Raw genomic sequence first — 20,370 nt, forward strand, 5'->3', positions numbered from 1 at the left:
AATCACAAAACCCTCAAATCACAACTTGAATAACTCCAGTGGAGGTCCTCACCCAAAAATCCTGTCACACTCCATGCCCTTTGAACCCTCCCTTCTCCATTTAGTTTTAATCAGAGATAACATCACCTCCCTCTCTACCTCTCTTCTCCAAGCAGAGTCTCTTAGAACTCCTCCCTAACAGCCTCCAAACTCTCCTCCCTCGTGTCAAACCCAACAAAGCAAATGACAAAAAAGAGAATCTGCCCGAGAACCTTAAATATCTAGAACCACAGCTTCTTACCTGAGACGAGTGAGACAGTGTCTTTCTCCCATGATACGACAGCGACATACTCCTCCACCGAGGCCGGAATAATGCACTTGAAGACCGCTGTATTGCCTCTCATGACTCTTTGGTCCGCCACTCGGACCGTGTACGGTTCCCGAAATACTGCAACAGAGCAGGAAGCACGTTAACAGGGTTACAATGTAAAATTAGCCACTGATAGATCAGATACTTCATGCAGCACTCTCTCAGAATCACAGGATGCTTTCTCAGGGCAGGGACTTCTTAAAATTTCATAGTAATATGTTAGCAGAACTTAAAGCACAGATTACTGTTTTATCAACGATAGTATCAGCAGCTGAATGAGAGCTCTACTTCCCTGGTGCTGCTCTAGATTCCCAAACTGTTTTCCATTGCTTTTCCAGATCCTTGAATTCCCAACCTCCCCCTGGACGATGCTCCAGTCACCTCACCACACACCAGCGATTAGGTCGAGACGAGATGAGCGGGAGAGACATAGTGGTTTATTGAAGACGAGGACGTTGGGGAGGACAGAGACAGGAACCACAGGGGCAGATTTAGGACTCTGTTCCAGAAGATGCCCCCGAGGTCTTTACTAATCTCAGCACCTCGGTTTTACGGCTAATCTGAAGGACGGCACTGTTTATTCAGTACAGTTTTCCCCTCACTGCACCCAAACAGGCAACAGTGACAGCGCCCCCTGTTGGATCCCCTAGGAGGAGGTCCCCCATCCAAATACTGACCCAGACCTGCTAAACTTCAGTGGCAGGTTCTTTTGTCAGAACTCAACATTTTTTTATTGCAACCAATTAATTATTATTAATTGTTATTAAAACACAAAATGTGAGAACTGTTAAAAAACACCGTGCCAAAAAAAAAGCAGTTGGAATATGTTGGAAATTTGTGTGTGAGAGTTGCCCTGTGAAGGACTGGCGCCCCCTCCAGGGTGTGTTCCTGCCTTGCGCCCAATGATTCTGGGTAGGCTCCGGACCCACCACAACCCTGAACTGGATAAGGGTTTAAGACAATGAATGAATGAATGAATGAAAGCTTAGTTATTGGGCACAGTCTCAGGTGAATGTACTGTGCCGTTCTGCAGTGAGTGACTGTGTTAAATGTTTTGTGCTGTGGCTGTGAGTTTAATAAGAAGAACCCTGTGCTTGATCCGAACGGTTAATTCAGAGGTGCACAGAAAAACTGACCCAAATTTCAGCATTGTCTTCATTCTGCACGACTGACCGCGCAGACCCACATTAATATTTCAGTGCTTTTCTTCTCTCCCACACCCACAACACTCTGCGCATTTCTGATGAAGTGATGATGGTAAAGTGTATCACACAGTGGCAACCGCAGGAGCACTGCAAAACCGCCCCCACCCCACCCCCCCACTCCAGTCCCAGGCCTAGTGCTAGAGTCACAAGGGTTAGTAATAAGAGAATATTAATGCTGATAAGTAAAAAAAGGGATGGTGAAGACAGGATCGCTGGGAATGACTTTGAAAGTGTCAGTGAAAGTGCTCACCGGCTTTAATGTGTAAGTCCTGGCTCCGGATCTTCCCTGACGGATTCTCGGCTGTGCAATAGTAGGTATTGTCATTGATTAGGTTACTAAAGCTGGAGGGGAGGAAGCCGTAGATTTGCAGCGTGCCGTTTGGATGCACATGGCGGATGCCTGGCACATCGTAGATCTCCTCTCCGGTGGCGAGGTACCAGCGTAGCGTTGCCGGGGGCACGGCCGCCGCTGGACACGGCACCAGCGCCCCTGTAGTGCTGGAGAACACTACCTCTTGCAGAGATGCATTGACAAAATATAAGCTGGAACGTAGATCTTCACCGAAAACTGTGGAGACAGAACAAAGAACAAGACCCAGATGAGTTTAATGGTTACTACAACACACAGCACAGCTCTTCACGAAGACGCGAGGGGAACCCGTGGTGCGGGGTCTACAGCCAGTTATATACAGTCCAAACCAGAACAGTAAATTATAATCATTATTTTTCTAATTTTGTTTTTTAATTTTTACCTATAATCACACCTGAATCAAAATTATTGATCATTGTTCAGCATTTTTCCACACAATCAATCAATCAATCAATCAATCAATCAATCAGCCTATAATTAAACTCAGCATATAAATAAACACTGAAGAAATAGAATATTGAAAGACATATTTTGGGAAACAAAGCAATAATATATATGCAACATGTCAGATCAGAAAATCCTCATAATGCGATTCAATCATTTTTGCAATTGACAGCCATTTTGGCGGTGGTCCCGTGCAGCTGCGGTTTCTGCGTCTGCCCTCCACAGACCTTCAGAACTGCAATAATTGCTGCGAGTCCCCGGCTGCTAATTGTGAGCTTGTTGATGTTTAAACGCTGCTCATTGGAGATGCTCTGGTGCCACTATCGCAGTCTTCTCTCGGCTCGGCGGTGATCGTCTCGCCAGTGACAGCTGGCACGGCTCCCCCCGGGGACGCGGCGTTTTAGCACTTCATAAATTACTAACAAGGTTTCAAATCGCAGCGGTTTCCACCCTCTCTCTGCTTCAGAGGCTTTCACTCGCAAAGTATTATTCACTAAGGTGCAGCCACTCGAGCGAACGCGTGCCGAGCCAAGACTGATAAGCAAACAAAGGGAAACTGTTGTAAACACTGCCGCGTCGTATTACAGCAGGCCTTTATGTGGCAATTCGCAGCATATGGCGCCATCTGTAAAGTTACACGCTGGAGTAATTGATACTAAAATAACTTGTGAATGCTGGCAGTGAGGACGCTCTTGCTCATTAACAGAAATGAAAGCAGCTTTCACAACGCATTCTTTCATTCCCTTTCCTCGATCTGATGCGAAGAAATGACCCGTTTTCATCATCGTGGAGTTTGCGTAACAAGAGAAGCTCATCCTTCATCTACGAGTCCGGTGCAAGGCTTTAAATTCGCCGCCGAATGGAATATATATATATTTAAAAACAAAACAGTTATTATATAATATAACGATATATGTACATGCATATGTGAATGTATATGCAATATAACCAATAATTCTGTTGACATATCGAAATGGCCAAAGACATTCAAAATATGTACTTGTTACGTAAAGGCCATTACTTCTGTTGCACTCTTCATTTAGTGAGCACTCATTGTGTTCACTAAATGTGTGTTCATTCATTGTGTGCATGTTTAACACGCTTTGTACTGAGAGTAGACTATCAAAAATAAAAGATTTGCATACGTGAACAGGTTAAGTGAATGTCATTCATGTCGGAGAGAAGAATACATGACAGGTAAAATGAAACTGCAGGAAATATGCGACCTTGCAAAGAAGGCGCTCTCAGTTCGCCCAGCCCTCGCGAATTTATGCCGAGGCCTTTATTGTATCAGGGGATGAAGTGAAACTATCCTTCAGGCCATGAAAAGAGGAAAAAACACTCCATGAGAATCTATGACTGTTCTTTTTGAGGTTAGATTGTTAATAAATTATACGAACATTGCCATGCAGCTGCTCTCCACAACTTTAAAAGCCATGCAGTACCACAGTATCATGAACCAAAATTTGAAGCAGAAAAGTGAAAAGCGAACATACACTTTTGTTTTTATACTGTCTAGTACGGCCTGGACCAGCTCTGCTTTTAGCCGCTACTATCAAGGCAATATAATGAATCACATTGAGAAGTTAATACAAGTTACACTTTGTACCTTATATCCCTCGTCTGTTAACCCCTACTGTATCATTCTGTAAATGTGGGCATTTGGGCTTTTATTGGGGTTTGGTGTCTAGCTCAAGGGCCCTCAGCCATAGATCTTGAGGGATTAGACAATGCTTCCCCCAATTTTCCTGCTGGTTGTGGGAATCAACCCAATGATCTTCCAGCTCACGCAGCATCCGCCCCTTGCTCATTTGGGGATCTGACCACCCACACCACTCCTGACCACCCTCTCATCAAACGTGTGAAAGCCTCAGAAAGAACGATCTCACACTAAGGGCTGTTTCCTCCCAACTGGAATGCCCCGACTGCTCCACACACTCTAGAATCTCACGACGAATCCAACGATAGAACTGGGATATATAACTCTAGCCCTGACAAACACATCCCCTTCAAACACACAAAACCCTTCCCCAATCAACAACAAGCATGGATTCTACACCTACACACCTTTACTGACATGAATGACTGAAAGATGAAATGTCTTCAAACCCAGAGCTGGTGTCTCAGGAGAAAAATGGTGTCGACCACTGAGGCTCAAAGACCCGAGACAAACTCTATAACTCACTATTTCACTGGTGTAAAGACATCCACCACGAGTTCAAACATCTGAGCATCTATAATTACATTCTAATCAGAAGCAGAAATACTCCAGCCATGCTGAAATTGGTCCAAGGTTAAACCTTTTTAACCCTGAGCAGAAACGTGATTGTCAATATGTTCTGGGATCAGAGATGACTGATAAACACAGCAAGCGTTCGCAAAGAGCAGCACCTGTCCACTTTTAAAACACCACAAAAGCCCAACACCAATGGAATTAAGGGCCAACAATTTGTGCCTCATAAATGAACCGGGCCGAACCAGCCGAGCAGATCCTAGCACACTTCTTTAAAAAAACACACTGGATCTCAGAGCCATCCCTGTGCTGCCCAGTGACCTGAGGAGAAAATCATAATCGACGTAATATTTCATCAGCTGAACCGGAAAGATGCAAAAAGTGACACTGTTCAATAATGCACCATGCGCATTCATAATTAACCAACACCCCCACCCAACACCCCACCCCAACTCAACACACACTCTTCAGCCTTGAAAGGCGTTTACACTGCTTTCTATTTACTCGTTATTAACGTGAACCTGGATGGGGGCATAGGGTGATGACTGTAACAGACTGTACCCTCTGAGCTCAGAATTCAGCAGATACAGATCAAAGATCAACACCAAGAAAAAAACTGAAATAAAGAGCATTCAACAATATAAACATAAAGAAAAATATAAAAAAAAATAGAAACATAAAAACATTAAGAGTACAGTGACAGAAACAGAAGAGGAATCAAAGTGATGACTCCGTCCTCAATGTCAGTGTCACATTATTGAAATCAAATCGTCTAATATTGCTTATATTTGCATTTCAAAAGCATCGGATCACTGTTTCCATCCAGGCTGAAGCACAGCCAACCAGAACAGACCTAATTTGCATCTAGCAGCTTTACAGAGACACTCTGATTCATTTCATAAAAGAATATCCAAAAGATTCAGTTTTGTAAAACTGAATAATGAGACGTTTTCATCAAAATGTCACTGATCTCTCGGCGTCCTGCTTGAGTATGTGTGGGACCCTCTGCCCCAGAGCTGGTGCCGGGTTTTAAAAACTATGTAAATCTGTTTAAAGGAAGGATCTTCAGCCTTGGCCCAGGGTTCGATGTTGATCTTACATTGACAGCAGCATCAGGCCATCACTAAATAAACCTACCATACCTCAGATTGGTTATTTCACAGGTAGATCATGATTAACGTAATCACATTAACACTTCCAGGACCCCTGCGGGAATATTTAGGAATGCTTAAAGAGTTTTACGGAGGCTGGTGGGATTCGATGAGGCTGCGCTGTGTGAGAATATTGACACACAGAAAGGATGTTCTTCAGCATTGATGTAGAATTCTTACTCCAGGAATCAAAGCCTTCTCTCTGTACTGATGGCATGAGAGGAGCGCATGCTTTGAAAGCACCATGGGACGAGTTTTCTGCCAGAGGCTAAGACTGCCAGTCAGAATTCAGTAGGCCTCAAAGTGAATATCCAGCCATTGTTTAAGTCCAGAACTCACCGTGCTGGCCGGGCGTCAAGATGAAAGCATTGTGTTCAAAGCAGCTCAGAGATCCGTTTATACACTCTGCATCTGCTTCGAGCTCATCTGTGTTAACAGTGTGCTCCCGAAGACCAGAAAAACCTGGACATTAGGAATATTGCTGTGTTGTTAAATATTTAAAGTACTTCTAAGTGTTTCTCCCTTTGGAGTCTCCGGAGATATACATCCAGCTGTTTCGAACACGATAATATTATTACATCAGGTTTAAATATTAAATATGAGTTGAACAGCTGTAAATGTGTAAATGAATATCTTTATAAACAAAATTAAAAATTAGGCATCACCAGTGATTAACAAGCGACGAGGCCAGCGCTAAACCAGCCCAGTGCTCCGGAACCGTGTGATTAAATTATTTTTGGAATTCTCCTTTGTTTAAATCATATTGTATCTCATATAGTCCAACAATAACATCTGGAGGTTTTAGGTACAACAAACAATCACAGTTCATTGAGCTCTTTTTATTTTAACATTATTAGAGTAATGCGTGATGCTAATGATGCTTTTTTTCTGGTTTAAACCCAGAGATCAATCACAGAAACTGACCTGTGTCATCTCTGTCTAATCAGGCATCACAAGCTGCTTTCAGAGTCACTGATGCACTTAATTTAAATACATGTGCAGTCGATGCTAATACGTCAAACCGCGACTGCTCAGATTCGCTCGGCCAAGAAGAGTTAAACACCCGTCACTGCTGCGTCTCTTTCCTCTTGAAGTCATTTTGTAAGACTCGCACCGTTTTTACATCACCATTTACAGCCTCTCTTTTCCTTCCACGCTGGGCCTTTAAGACACAAAGAATGACATCACAAACAGCAGTAATTCTGTTTATATAATATATGCATATAATATAATAATGCAGTTTAATTTCTGTATACACAGCGTAAGGACAAAGGGGAGGAGTGGTACATATTCAAACCAAATTTTGTGTTTATAACTTATGCTGTATAATATAAAATAATATTATAATATTAATAATCTTCTGTATATCACCTTTTATAAAAATGCTGAGCAATAATCTAAAAAAAGAAAAGACATGATTAAAATGTATTCAAAGTTATTATAAAACAAAAAATAAACAAATAAAGAAGATTAAAGAAAGATGAAAAGAAGGATTATACTCGAGTCAGCAATTTTCCTGCTCCCTAAATGAGAAAACGCTTTTCCACTGCATGGCATTGGCTTGGCTTTTTCAAAATAAAAATATATATTTTTAAAATGATTTACAATTTGAAATTGTGTTCTTTTACACAACACTGGTTACTACCTGGTAATGTCTTTAAAAATAAATATATAAGTGACTTCAGGAAGCAACGCCCCTGTCATTGTTCTCTTCACGACGTGTCGGAGCACGGCTTTAGCTTTTAAAATCGAGGTGATGAATGTGGCCTCACTGTGTCCCTAAGGATGGTGAGCAGGTAGCACTGCAAACTGGCAGAAAGAATTGCTAGTAACTGAGTTAGGCTGTGATGGCACTTTTCCACTGTATGTTAACTGCTCTACTCTACTCTACTCTACTCTGCTCTACTTCGCTCTACTCGCTGTTTGGTGCTTGATTTGTTGCTGTTCCTTGTTGCATCATCCATTGGACACAATTCCAAGGAGCGTTTGAAACTCTTCAAAAGACCACTGCGTGATTTTATGAGCTGTGGTTGTGAGTCGGATTTGTTTGTGCTGGACTAAACAAAGATCCCGGTTCCAGGATCAGGACCAAATTGATATGGAGAAGCAGAAAAGCAGAGTAGAGCCCAGTAGAGTAGAGTAGAGACCCTGCAGTGGAAAAGCACCTTAGTGTGAGTAGTGCAAGTAGAAACCAAAGCTACAGTGTTAGATGCAGTATGCAAAAAGTGCAGTAGTGATTCACAGTGAGCTGTTCCACAACAAACACACTCAATGACTGTGTTTATGTCTCAATCTCTAGATTACCCAGAGATTTAGTAAAAATGAGTGGAGTTGCCCTCTGAAGACCTGAGTGTGTCTCCGCGGGTTGTGTCAAGTCTGGTGTCTGCCTCCAAGAGGCGCTCTGCTCTGACGGCTCCTGTCAGGAGTCTTTGGTAATTAATGCAGCACTCGGCTCACTGCCTGGGGGCATTTCTGAGGGGGGGGCACGTCCTGCAGGGGACGGACCGGAGCAGGGACAGGGCTCCAGGACAAGATTTGATCTAACGTGAGTACAGCATTTCCTTTTCACGACTCCCACAGGCCATAACACACACACACACACACCCACACACACACACATACACACTTACACTTGCCAAATGACTGTCTCCCAATTTGCTTTCATGAATATTAAGCAGGACATGACAGAGGAGAACAAGGCAGCCGTCTGCTTCCCTCTGATCCACACACACACACACACACACACATCAGAGCAGAGAATTGCAGGTGGGGGTGGGGCATCTCTTCCCATTGTCACCCTCTGAGCACAGGTGGGTCGTTACCTTTCTCAGGTGTGTTTCTGTGGATTCACAGTTAACAGAGTATTTTTAATTAATAATAATCTTTACATCACCTTCCAGTGAAAGATACGAAGGTTTCGTCCTTCTCCTTCAAAGTTACTACTTTAGAGATTTATTTGGAGAGTTACATTTTTTGGGGGGCATAGATGATATTTTGATTATGAAGACACATCGCCTTAATCAGGGTTGGAAATGGTCAGTGTAATTCCTGTGTTGGTGCTAAATGGGCCTGGCTGTTTTGGTTGGTTTTAAAGCAGACTGAACTGAATAAAACTTGACCAGAGCAGAACAGCGCAGCCCAGATCTGTGGTCAGCTGTACCATGTAGTTATCGTTCTGGCCCTGACCTCAAACTTAAACTGGCTGGATGTTATTGAGCTGTTTTCTGATCATCTGCAGTGAAATGAACGTCCTGATCCTGGCTCGGTCTGAACTGCTGCCCTGTGATTGAACAGCAATGCTGCGAATAGGAATTAGATCAAGGTCCTCAAAGGCCTTCAGTGTTGAGTCCATCCACAGAAAGGCTTTTATCGGACCCTCAAAGAGACACCACTGGTCTCTGAGCCCAGCGTCCGGTCGTCTCTCCTCAACAATGATGCCAGCGTCTTCAGCCGAACATCCTGCCTTCATTCAGAGCAATGAAGAGCCTCAGTGTGCCCAGAGGCTCCGGATAGAGGCCCTTCTCTCACACCGCCACCTCCTTGGGGTTGGGGGTGGGGGGGGGGACGACAGAGGAGACACTTGTTCATGCTCAGTGTCGTCTTTGTAAAGACACAGGTGTTGATTTTCATGCAGTTCGTTTACATCCGACGGGTTCGGTTCTGAAGAGGTGCTGAAGGTTCGCCAGAGCTGCTAACAACGCTACGACACAGCATCCAGCCCAGCTGCCCCTCGCTCGCCCCGAGGGCTCAGCGTCTCTCTGTGCAGTTAGGCTTCAGAACCTGCACCTAAACCTGTAACTTAAGACTACATCTAAACCTCCAGCCTGTCCTTGAACAGCAAATACACAGCCTCCAAACACTGTGTGTGAATTAGTAGGAGAGACACTGAATTCATTCATTCATCTTCTGTAAGCACTCCTGATCAGACTCATGTTGGGTCCAAAGCCCACCCAGAATCACTGAGTGCAATACAGAATCAGACAGTGGATGGGGTCTATCACAGCTCACACTCACCCAGTCACTCGCACACTTACTGAAATCTGTGGACAGTCTCACATACTCACCCAGTCCCTGTGGACACTCCACGGACAGTGACCCGAGGAGAGGGTCTAACCCAGCGAGAAGTTCCAAGTTCCAGCACAGCTCTCATTCAGATCACTAAGAGACGAGCGCTGCCCGAATCTGCTTCAAATGTACACAGTACTGCCTGCCGTTCTGGGTGTGTGTTCACAGCCCCCAATACACTAGTGTGTGTGTTCACTGCCACAGATGGGTTAATGTGGAAGACACATTTCGATAACAAACAATTGCAAATTATATTAGGTTCCTTAGAGAACCAGCTGTGGCTCTCTTTCCTAACAGTCTTTTAGAGTCTTAGACTGATTCAGTAATGAAACCTTACAGCAGGAGCAGTTTAGGCCTCGAGTCCACTACAGTCAGTCAGAAATGGTACTCTGGGTCCAACAGAAAGATTTCAGGCACAATGTTGTGGGCTTCTGTGAAAGAGTGAACAGCTGGTGAAGTGTGTGACGGCAGCTGGCAGCTGCTCTCATTACAGATCCTCATCACCTGACTTTAGTCTGGAGCACGATAAAGACTCCACCAGCGTCCGCCGCACACAGGGATGAGCGTGTGGAAATATGGTGACGGGTTCTACAGAGAACAGCATTGTTTACAGCAGATATTGTGCTCTGATGTCAAGAAATGATAGTTTTTACAATAAATTTTTAATTGAACTTTTAATTTGAATTTTTAATTGAAAAACATCTGTAAACCAACACAAAATGAAAGCGAGAAAGGGAAATGTCCTCAGCTTGTAATTAATGAGTGAAAAATGTTTTCCATGTCATTTTGAACCTTTCAATTGATCTGTTAATGGAAAGGTATCTGGAATTTTAAAATGTAGATATAAACAATATGAGATATTGAGAGTATATATAAGAGTTATTAATTGGAAACTGTGTGTGTGTGTGTGTGTTTTGTCTGAGCAAGGATAAACCGAGTGGTCGATGTGGTAGCGAAAGGCAGGCGTCTCTCACTGTGGCCTCTCGTGTGGCCACACCCACTGCAGAGCATTGCAGAGACCCTCAGAGTAGCCCCCCACACAGCTGCAACATCTTCAACACACACACACACACACACACACACACACTTCCTCTCTCATTATACGGCCTTCCGTCTCCTCATCCTCACTCACTCCACTGCTCGACTCGACCTTCTCACTTCTTCATCCTCCTCATTTTCTCGTGCTGCTCATTTCCTCGTCCCCTTTGCTTCCACACCCTCCTCACTTCCTTGTCCTTCTGACTTCCTTGTCCTCCTCACTTCCTCGTCCTCCTCACTTCATTCCTTGTACTCCTCAATTCCATGTCCGCCTCGCTTCCTCGTCCTGCTCACTTCTACATCCTCCTCACTTCTTCGTACTCCTTATTTCCTTGTCCTGCTCACTTCCTCGTCTCCACTTCCACGCCCTCCTCACTTCCTTTTTTTCATATTTTCATGTTCTCCTCAAGCCCTGTGAAGGACTGGCGTCCCCTCCAGGGTGTATTCCTGCCTTGCGCCCGATGATTCCAGGTAGGCTCTGGACCACCCGCGACCCTAAATTGGATAAGCGGTTACAGATAATGGATGGATGGATGTTCTCCTCAATTCCACTTCCTCCTCACTTCTACATATTCCTCACTTCCATGTCCTCCTCATTCTCCTCACTTCCTCTTCCTGCTCACTTTCAAATCCTCCTCACTTCCTTGTCCTCCTTATTTCCCCATCCTGCTCACTTCTGTGTCTTCTTTGCTTCCACGCCCTCCTCACTTCCATGTCCACCTCATTTCCACGTCTTCCTCACTTCCACATCCTCCTTAATTCCTTGTCCTCCTCACACCCTCATCCTGCTAACTTTTACATTCACATCTTCCTCACTTCCTTGTCCTCCGCATTTTGTTCACTTCCACGCCCTCCTCACTTCCTTGTCCTACTCACCTCCACATCTTCATCACTTCCTCATTCTCCTGGCAATTTCTCCACTGACAACAAATCAAGAATAACCAACAAAACAGACACAAAGGATACACACCACTGACCACATCATCACCAAACACAGGACACAGATCAGACTAATCTCAGATCAGACTCATCTCCTATAGCTCTGATCGAGTGCTGCTGCTGCTTCAGGAACATGTCTGAGTGAAACAAAGACACATCAAACAGAACTCTGAGTGTTTATTAATAGAGTAGGTCTGTAATTTTCACTGCTGTTATATTTCAGATCTGATGGTGATTTCCTTCACTGCGCTGCCTCTCTCGGGGTAATCCCCCCACCCCATAACTGCCCAAACAGTCCTGCGTTCCAGGCTTGAAAGAGGGGTAATCGAGCCTGTGCCAAGTCAATCTGGCAACCCAAGTGGACGCAAATGTATTCAGAGCATTTAGGACCCCGGATTAATCGAATTATAATTTAATCATTTGATCAAACAGCAATTAGCATAATCACTTCTGGGGAACGGTGATAGAGAGGGGAGGCAGCCCATGATAAACCTCAGGCAACCGTCGCTCTAATGAGAGTTAACTGCGAAAGCACACATGAAAAAATAAGACGTTCCCGAGCTCCTGACAGATGGTTAGTGTTTACAGAGGAGTTTAGTGTTTGCTGAGGAAGAACGGAGTGCCGTTTGATGCCAGAAAAACAGAGCAGTTCTATTTTCTGTTTCTCCAAGAAAATTCTAAGATTCTCTTGGACTGTCACATCATTTAAAGACATGTTCACACTTCTGCTCACTCAGACGTTTATCTCCACTCACCCACTGAGTGAGGCACAAAGCAGCACAGCCAATCAGAAAATAGATCATTTACATACCGTATATATGTCTTAAAGTGACAGTATCAACACCTAGAGGGAAGCTAAAGGACCTGAATTCTGAGGATATGGCTTAAATATTCAGTTCAGTTATATCAGGTGTGCAAATAACTAAAAAAAAAACATTTTTTGTGTAGTATATAATTTTATTCATAGTTGTATTTTATTTTATTCAACAAATAAATAACCTAAGAATTAAGTAGTGTGAAGAATTTATTGGTCGCTGCATTCGTTATGAGCTCCATCAGGAAAAAGGCTGCAAAAGCATGTGATGGATTTGTTCTGTTCTTGGGGATGATATTGTATCCAAAAATACGTGTGAGTTTTGATTTAGTCGTTTAATATTTCATTTTTAAGATATTTTTGTTGAATAAAACCTCAATCAACAGTTACTGTAAAATGAGAAAAAGGCAGGAGAATGTTTACATTTTTAAGGCTTTGGACCCACAGCGACTCTGAACTGGATAGACATTTACAGACGATGAATGAATGAATCTACGCTACACAAAAACATTTTTACACATATTTGTACAGACAATAGATCAGATATTTAGAGCACTATTTCCAGCTGGAGTCATGCAGTATTACTGAGGCCCAGAACCAACACTGCCGAGGACAAGGAACCTCTGATAGGAACCAAGACTCAGAAGGGGACTTTCTTCTCTGGTCGACACTCAATCACAACAAATAAAAATCAGTCTGAATGAAGAATTATGGATTTATACAAGAAACAGGAGTGAATCTGACAGTCACTCACCCAGCGCTTTGAGCTGGATCTCCTGAATCTGCCCCTGTACTATTACATTAAATTAACATTTCATTAATTTACAATTATCAGAAAGACTTGCACTGATCGACCCAACACTTCTGTCCTCAGAGTCACTGTTTCAGCTGCTACATTGATCTCACAGAGAGAGGACTGTGTCATTTTCCTTCATAACGCTGTATTCTTAGTTTTTTCAATTTTAACTTAAAATAGATAAATATATCTGATATATTCCTGCTTTAATTTACACATAAACACACACCCAGCAGAAAACATAAGTTGCAGAAAATAAAACAGTTTAAGGTAAAAGTGTGCTACATGCTCCCTTCAGGTTAGCATTGTGCTAAAGGGACCCTGAGGAACATGTAATTTACAGATAATCACACTCTGCAAATCCACTATAATCTCCCAAATTAATAAATGTTTTTAACTCCAGGCCAGTAAAAAAAACACAAACAGATTTTTAAAGACAGACAAAACCTGCCTCTTGGTTTACACATCGCTTCTGTGCCATTGTTAGAAATAAATCAGCACTCTATTTCAGAACTGCACAGCCTCCTCAGCCCACTTAATAACCCCTCACTTGCTCCTCCTTAAAACTACAGCACTACAGTTTTAATGTGGATATAAAATAAAAGATATAAATCCTCATAGCATTTTCTGTTCATAATATTTTTCTGGGTTCATGTTACAAACAAAGTCCTGTTGAATTACCCCTTAAAATTGATGTTTGAATTTATTATTTAAAATTTCCCAAAAAATAACACATTCTCTTATTCTTTCCACAGCAGTGTGAAGAGTGTTAAATTGAACATTGAATGACGCAGCATTCCTGCCTTTATTTATAATGTTTATTTACGTAAAATAATAAAGATAAAATTATTTTCTCATTCGTTGACATTTAATCCTCTTCAGGGGCAAGGTATAAAATAATGACTGATTTTTAATAAAATAATTTTATCTTCTGTGTGTTACCTTTTTTTAAGACTGAGGAACAGTCTGACCTTATTTACATACATGCATATTAGCAGAGTTCTGACTGGCCCATTTTGTGCTTCCATCACGAAGCAGTGTGGGTAAACCCTCTTAAGTGTTTAAGTAAATATATTACTTTTTGTGCTGTTACAAATTCGATTTATTTTGAAAGTGCTCACACAGCACACCGAGCTCCTCCAGGCGTTGACATTTATAAAAACAAGCCCTTTAATTTCTCCTCTTTAAATACTGTCATTTTTGCAAAGGAACGTTTTTAACATAATATAGTGTTCGTTAGTGTTTATTTCACATCGCTGACCTGAAGAGCCCTTTATTAGCCCCATTAGCCTTTTATAGCCACAAAACCATAATCCAATAAAATCAACTCATTCAGAACTCCTAAAGCCCCAGCAGATGGCTCTGGCCGCGAGTGAAGCGGGTAGCTGGGTATCTGACACTAATCCAAACCCGAAACCTGTCCAGAAGACAAACGGCACATGGACGAGAGGCATGCTGCGTGTCCAACAAACATTTCAGTAATTGATTTTAATCCAATTAGGCCTCATAAGCCTCGCACGTGGCACCTGAAGAGGCCGAGGCCAGTGCAGCGACGCTAACTGGAGAGAATCTTTAAATAGACGGCTGAGGATTGAAAGGCGTAAGTCTTTTAAGAGCAACTCACAAACTCGAACAGATGGAGCCTTAATCAGCACGCTGTCTTAATTGCCCCCAATAGATTAACTCCCACTAAACATACACTTCCCAGCATTCAGACCCCGCCACATAAGTCCTCCGCCTAAAACTACTCTGCAATGTTAGTTTCACAAAGCTGCTGCTATTATGATGTAGATTTCTGACTCATTTTCACCTGTAATTTTTCAAATTTGTCCTGAGCTCAGATCAGAACCATTAATATGTGTTCATTTGTTCTTCTGGAGAAAGATAGCATGACTGCCGTTCTTTCAGACCACCTTAAGAGAGCAGAATATAATGGAAGACAAACTGGAAAAAATAATATTCCAATTTCCTAAATTCGTGTCCTCATCTCTGTGACTCCACTGCTCCCCTCACTGGACTGGAGGTCAGTTAAAACGCCCAAACCCAGGGAAAACACATTTTCCTTTGTAATTGGGATTACTGACCCTTAAAAAGGCAATGTTCCTGAAGGTTGTAGTTCTGAATGTATTATCTGATGCTTCCTGAATCCAGTCACCTTTAACATTTAAATGCTTTGTCAGAAACATTATCGCTTTTCAAAGAAAAACATGTATCTCTATGTTTGTGGATGTTTAGTTTATTACATCATTTGAACACAGCAGCTGCCCTTCACACAGGTAGTGTCAGTTTCACACAGCTCCGGGGTCCTGTGGGTTCAGGCCCTGCTCTGGGTGACTGTCTGTGAGGGGTTTAGTGTGTTCTCCCCGTGTTTGTGTGGGTTTCCTCTGAGTGTTCCTGTTTCCCCCACTGTCCAAAAAGACACAAAAGTGTACATATGTCTGAATGTGTGTGGGCGAGTTTGTGTTGCCCTGTGAAAGACTGGCGCCCCCTCCAGGGTGTGTCCCCACCTTGCCCCCAGTGATTCTGGGTAGGCTCTGGACCCACAGCGAAATGGATAAGCAGTTACAGACAATAAATGAATGAATCAATTATTCTTTCCAGGTTTTAATTCTGAGCATCTCAGTCTTAGTTCTGTGACACTTCTGGTCCCCTCACTGGGCAGTACATCATTTCAAATGCCCTTTACCAAGGAAAAAAACGTTTTCTTTTGCAGTTTCTATTATTTTCACCTGATAAATCCCTCCTGATGTTTGTGGACCATTAGCTTCATCAGATCTTTCCTGAAGATTCAGTCTGTAAATCTGAATCCTTTAATTTGTGTGATCTGCATTCATTAATTCTTCCTGATAAAAACAAAGCAGGTGCATTCAGACCACCTTAACTGAGCAGAATCTTACTGAGGAAGAATTTCACTCTGGCAACAAACAGGTTTTTGCCTTTTCCCTCATCCTCAGCTAAAGACTAATGAATGATTAGAACTAGCTCTAGTTCTTAGAGCTGATGGGAGGTCATTTAAAAGGGCCACAGAGATAAGTGTGAAGTGGACTACTGACCGCTATTTTTACCTGGCAGACTCAGAGAGTTTTGTAATCTTTTTAGCATAAAGGATGCTGTCCATACTGTATAATCTCAGATAACAAAAGAGGATATGTTTGTAGCTCTGGATTAGGGGATTACAACCCTTCGTCCTGTTCTGCCGGCTCCAGTCTGAGGAGCTCCACGCGGACACTTTAATTGCATGTGTTCAGATCTGAATACGCTTCGCCTGAAGGGCTGTTCCATGTAATGAGCAAATTCCCCAAGCCCCCAAAATGATCTGTCTATCAGAGCAGGCATGAATACATTTATCCCCACACCAGCCAGCCCCCGAGTCCAACAGCAGCACCCGGTGCATTGATAACGCTTTTAAATAAACATCTTAATCAGAAATTACAGCATAGTCTGACTGTACACTAACTGGCCACTGCTCTGATCCTGAACCTGGATCTGAGGCTACCTTTATCATCTCCTCATTATTATCATTATTATCATTATTATCATTATTATTATTATTATTAATAATAATAATAATAATAATAATAATAATAATAATAATAAATGATACAACACAACGATAAACAAAATGCACATCCAATCAAAACAAATTTCATTTTTATAATCATAATAACATTATTAAATTATTTTATTAGTAGTAGTAGTGTGTGTGGGTATATATATATATATATGTGTGTGTGTGTGTGTGTGTGTGTGTGTGTGTGTAAATATGATGATTATTATGGCTATTATTATAAATTATTATTGAGCCCTCGAGGAAAACTCTTCAGAGCCTGCAATCGTATTAAACCAAAAAGTACTTTAAAAATTGTTAGTATTTTATCATGATTTTTCTGTTTCTTTCATTAAACAACTGTGAAAAGGGTGTGTCTTTGGTGCAGTTCTGTTTTGGACAGGTTTAAGTCTGGGATTAAATCATCCAGGTTTTTTTAATGATCAATAATCTGGTGTTACACTCTGAAGACAATCCACAGGTTCAGACCTGAGAACCTGAAAATATTTCAGCAGTTTCATACACACTGATAATATCTACCATTAATATAAAAGAAACCTGCAAGTGTTTTATCTATAATTTAGTGACTGTCTGTAATTTACAAAGCATTTAAATCTCTTAAATCTTGACTGCGCAGACAGACAGACCTCAGAGCCTTCACTGCACTCGCTCCTTCAGGAGAAAATAACTTCAAAACCTGGGTGTACTGAGTCAAAGCAAATGTCAAAATAGAACTGCTATGAAATATGATACAGGTATGTTCCATAAATGCACTGAGGGTGTACTGCTGAGGGTTCCAATGCACTGAGAGTCTAGCACCTTGTGGTTCCTTTATTTTGAAAGTGTGAATATGACGACTGAATTAAGACATCCATCAGCATCAGCATCAACTGGCACAACGGCAGAGATACACTACACTTCCGGGTCTCCCTCTTTTTTCTCTCCCTTTCTCTCTATCCTTGTTTTTCCTTCTCTCTTCCTCCCTCCCTCTCTTTTTCTTTCTCTCTCTCTCTGGCCTTATTTGACGAAACGCCACTTCCACAGCCTTCATAATGGAGGTTTCCATAGAGACAGGCCAAGGAGCGTGTGGCTAAACCTTCTACAGATGGAGAACGTTCTGGATTTGCTCAGAAAGGACAAAAAGGCCAGTCGCTGGACGCAGACATTGGAGGAAAGAATGGGCGTCTCCTTCATCAGTGGTTATAAGATGAAAAGAGTCTGATGTTATAGATGGTACAGTTTTTATAAGGCTCTGAGTACAGCAGATAAAGCCCCTGGTCTGGGGGGGGGGGGGGGGGGGGCAGTAAGTGTGGGATGTACACAGTGTTCGAGGAGAGAATCCCACCCGTCTCTTGGGCTGCAGGCAGAACCTGTGCTGTGATGAATGATGCGTCCTTATTGGGCTTTTATGAGCTTCAGCAACTGATGTGGGGGAGGCACCATGCTGACGGTCATTACACAAAACACACACAGACACACACTTACACACACACACACTCCTCTTTCACATCATCAACATCTACATCCAGACATTTACCCCCGTCACTGACCACAGCACTCCTTACTGCAGCTGGAAACACAACACACACACTCACCATTGCAGTCTGCTCATAATACTCTGGCCAAAAGTGTTCATGGGAAAGACGCAGGGTCGCAGGTCAGGGGGGAGGGCATTTGAGCGACCCAGCTGACCCTTTCACCCCCACCACCATCAGTGAGACTCGCGCCAGGTACCCTGTCTCCACTCATCCTTCCTCTGACCAAAAATGGGACACTACACTGCCCATCTTTCCCTCCGTCATTTCCCCCCAAACACACATTCACTGATTCAACACCACGCTTTCACTCTGTCACTCGCCTCCTCAGATCATTTCTGTGTGTTCTGATAACCTCCCTTCTGCAACATCTGTCCATCCCATCCATCCCTCTGTCCTTCTGTCTGTTCATTGGTCTGTCTGTTCGTTTGTGTGTCTGTCTGTTCATCTATCCCTCTGTCCCTCTGTCTGTCTGTCTATATGTCCATCTACCCCTGTCTGTCTGTCTCTCTCTCTGTTCCTCTATCTTTTTGCAATCTCTCAAGGAGATTTCCACCTTGACCGCCCTGTCCCTGTGTTCACAACCTCTCCACAGTCCAACTCCTGACATCACAATGACAATGACATTGACATCACACTGACATCACAATGACCATCAAAGCACCATCACACTAACACCACAACAACCAGCACAGTGACATCACAACCAGCATCACACTGACATCACAACAACCAGCACAGTGACATCACAATCAGCCTGACATCACACCAACCAGCACAGTGACATCACAACCAGCATCACACTGACATCACAACAACCAGCACAGTGACATCACAATCAGCCTGACATCACAACAATCAGCACAGTGACATCACAACTACCATCACACTGACATCACAACACCATCACACTGACATATCAACAACCAGCAGTGACATCACAACCACCATCACACTGACATCACAACACCATCACACTGACATATCAACAACCAGCAGTGACATCACAACCACCATCACACTGACATCACAACCACCATCACCCTGACATCACAACAACCAGCACAGTGACATCACAACAACCAGCACAGTGACATCACAACTACCATCACACTGACATCACAACACCATCACACTGACATATCAACAACCAGCAGTGACATCACAACCACCATCACACTGGCATATCAACAACCAGTAGTGACATCACAACCACCATCACACTGACATAACAACCAGTAGTGACATCACAACCACCATCACACTGACATATCGACAACCATCACACTGACATCACAACAACCATCACACTGACATCACAACCACCATCACACTGACATCACAACCACCATCACACTGACATCACAACCACCATCACACTGACATCACAACCACCATCACACTGGCATCACAACCACCATCACACTGGCATATCAACAACCAGTAGTGACATCACAACCACCATCACACTGACATAACAACCAGTAGTGACATCACAACCACCATCACACTGACATAACAACCAGTAGTGACATCACAACCACCATCACACTGACATATCGACAACCATCACACTGACATCACAACAACCATCACACTGACATCACAACCATCATCACACTGACATCACAACCACCATCACACTGACATCACAACCACCATCACACTGACATCACAACCACCATCACACTGACATATCAACCACCATCACACTGACATCACAACAACCATCACACAACATCACAACCACGATCACACTGACATCACAACCACCATCACACTGACATATCGACAACCATCACACTGACATCACAACCACCATCACACAACATCACAACCATCATCACACTGACATATCGACAACCATCTCTGTCATCTGACATC

At 43.0% G+C, this 20,370-nt stretch overlaps 1 protein-coding gene across 1 annotated transcript in view; it reads right to left on the reverse strand.

The window, feature by feature from the left end:
• The window catches only part of LOC136675700 (cell adhesion molecule DSCAM-like), an 85,976-nt gene that overhangs the window by 63,806 nt on the left and 1,800 nt on the right, over positions 1 to 20,370 (reverse strand). Inside the window, exons 2-3 of the mRNA XM_066652407.1 lie at positions 1,805 to 2,122; positions 281 to 427 (exon numbers count right to left, since the gene is read on the reverse strand). Coding sequence (XP_066508504.1) covers positions 281 to 427; positions 1,805 to 2,122 — 465 coding nt within the window. The remainder of the gene's footprint in view (positions 1 to 280; positions 428 to 1,804; positions 2,123 to 20,370) is intronic.

Source organism: Hoplias malabaricus, chromosome X1, assembly GCF_029633855.1.
Source record: "Hoplias malabaricus isolate fHopMal1 chromosome X1, fHopMal1.hap1, whole genome shotgun sequence".
NCBI classification, from domain to species: domain Eukaryota; kingdom Metazoa; phylum Chordata; class Actinopteri; order Characiformes; family Erythrinidae; genus Hoplias; species Hoplias malabaricus.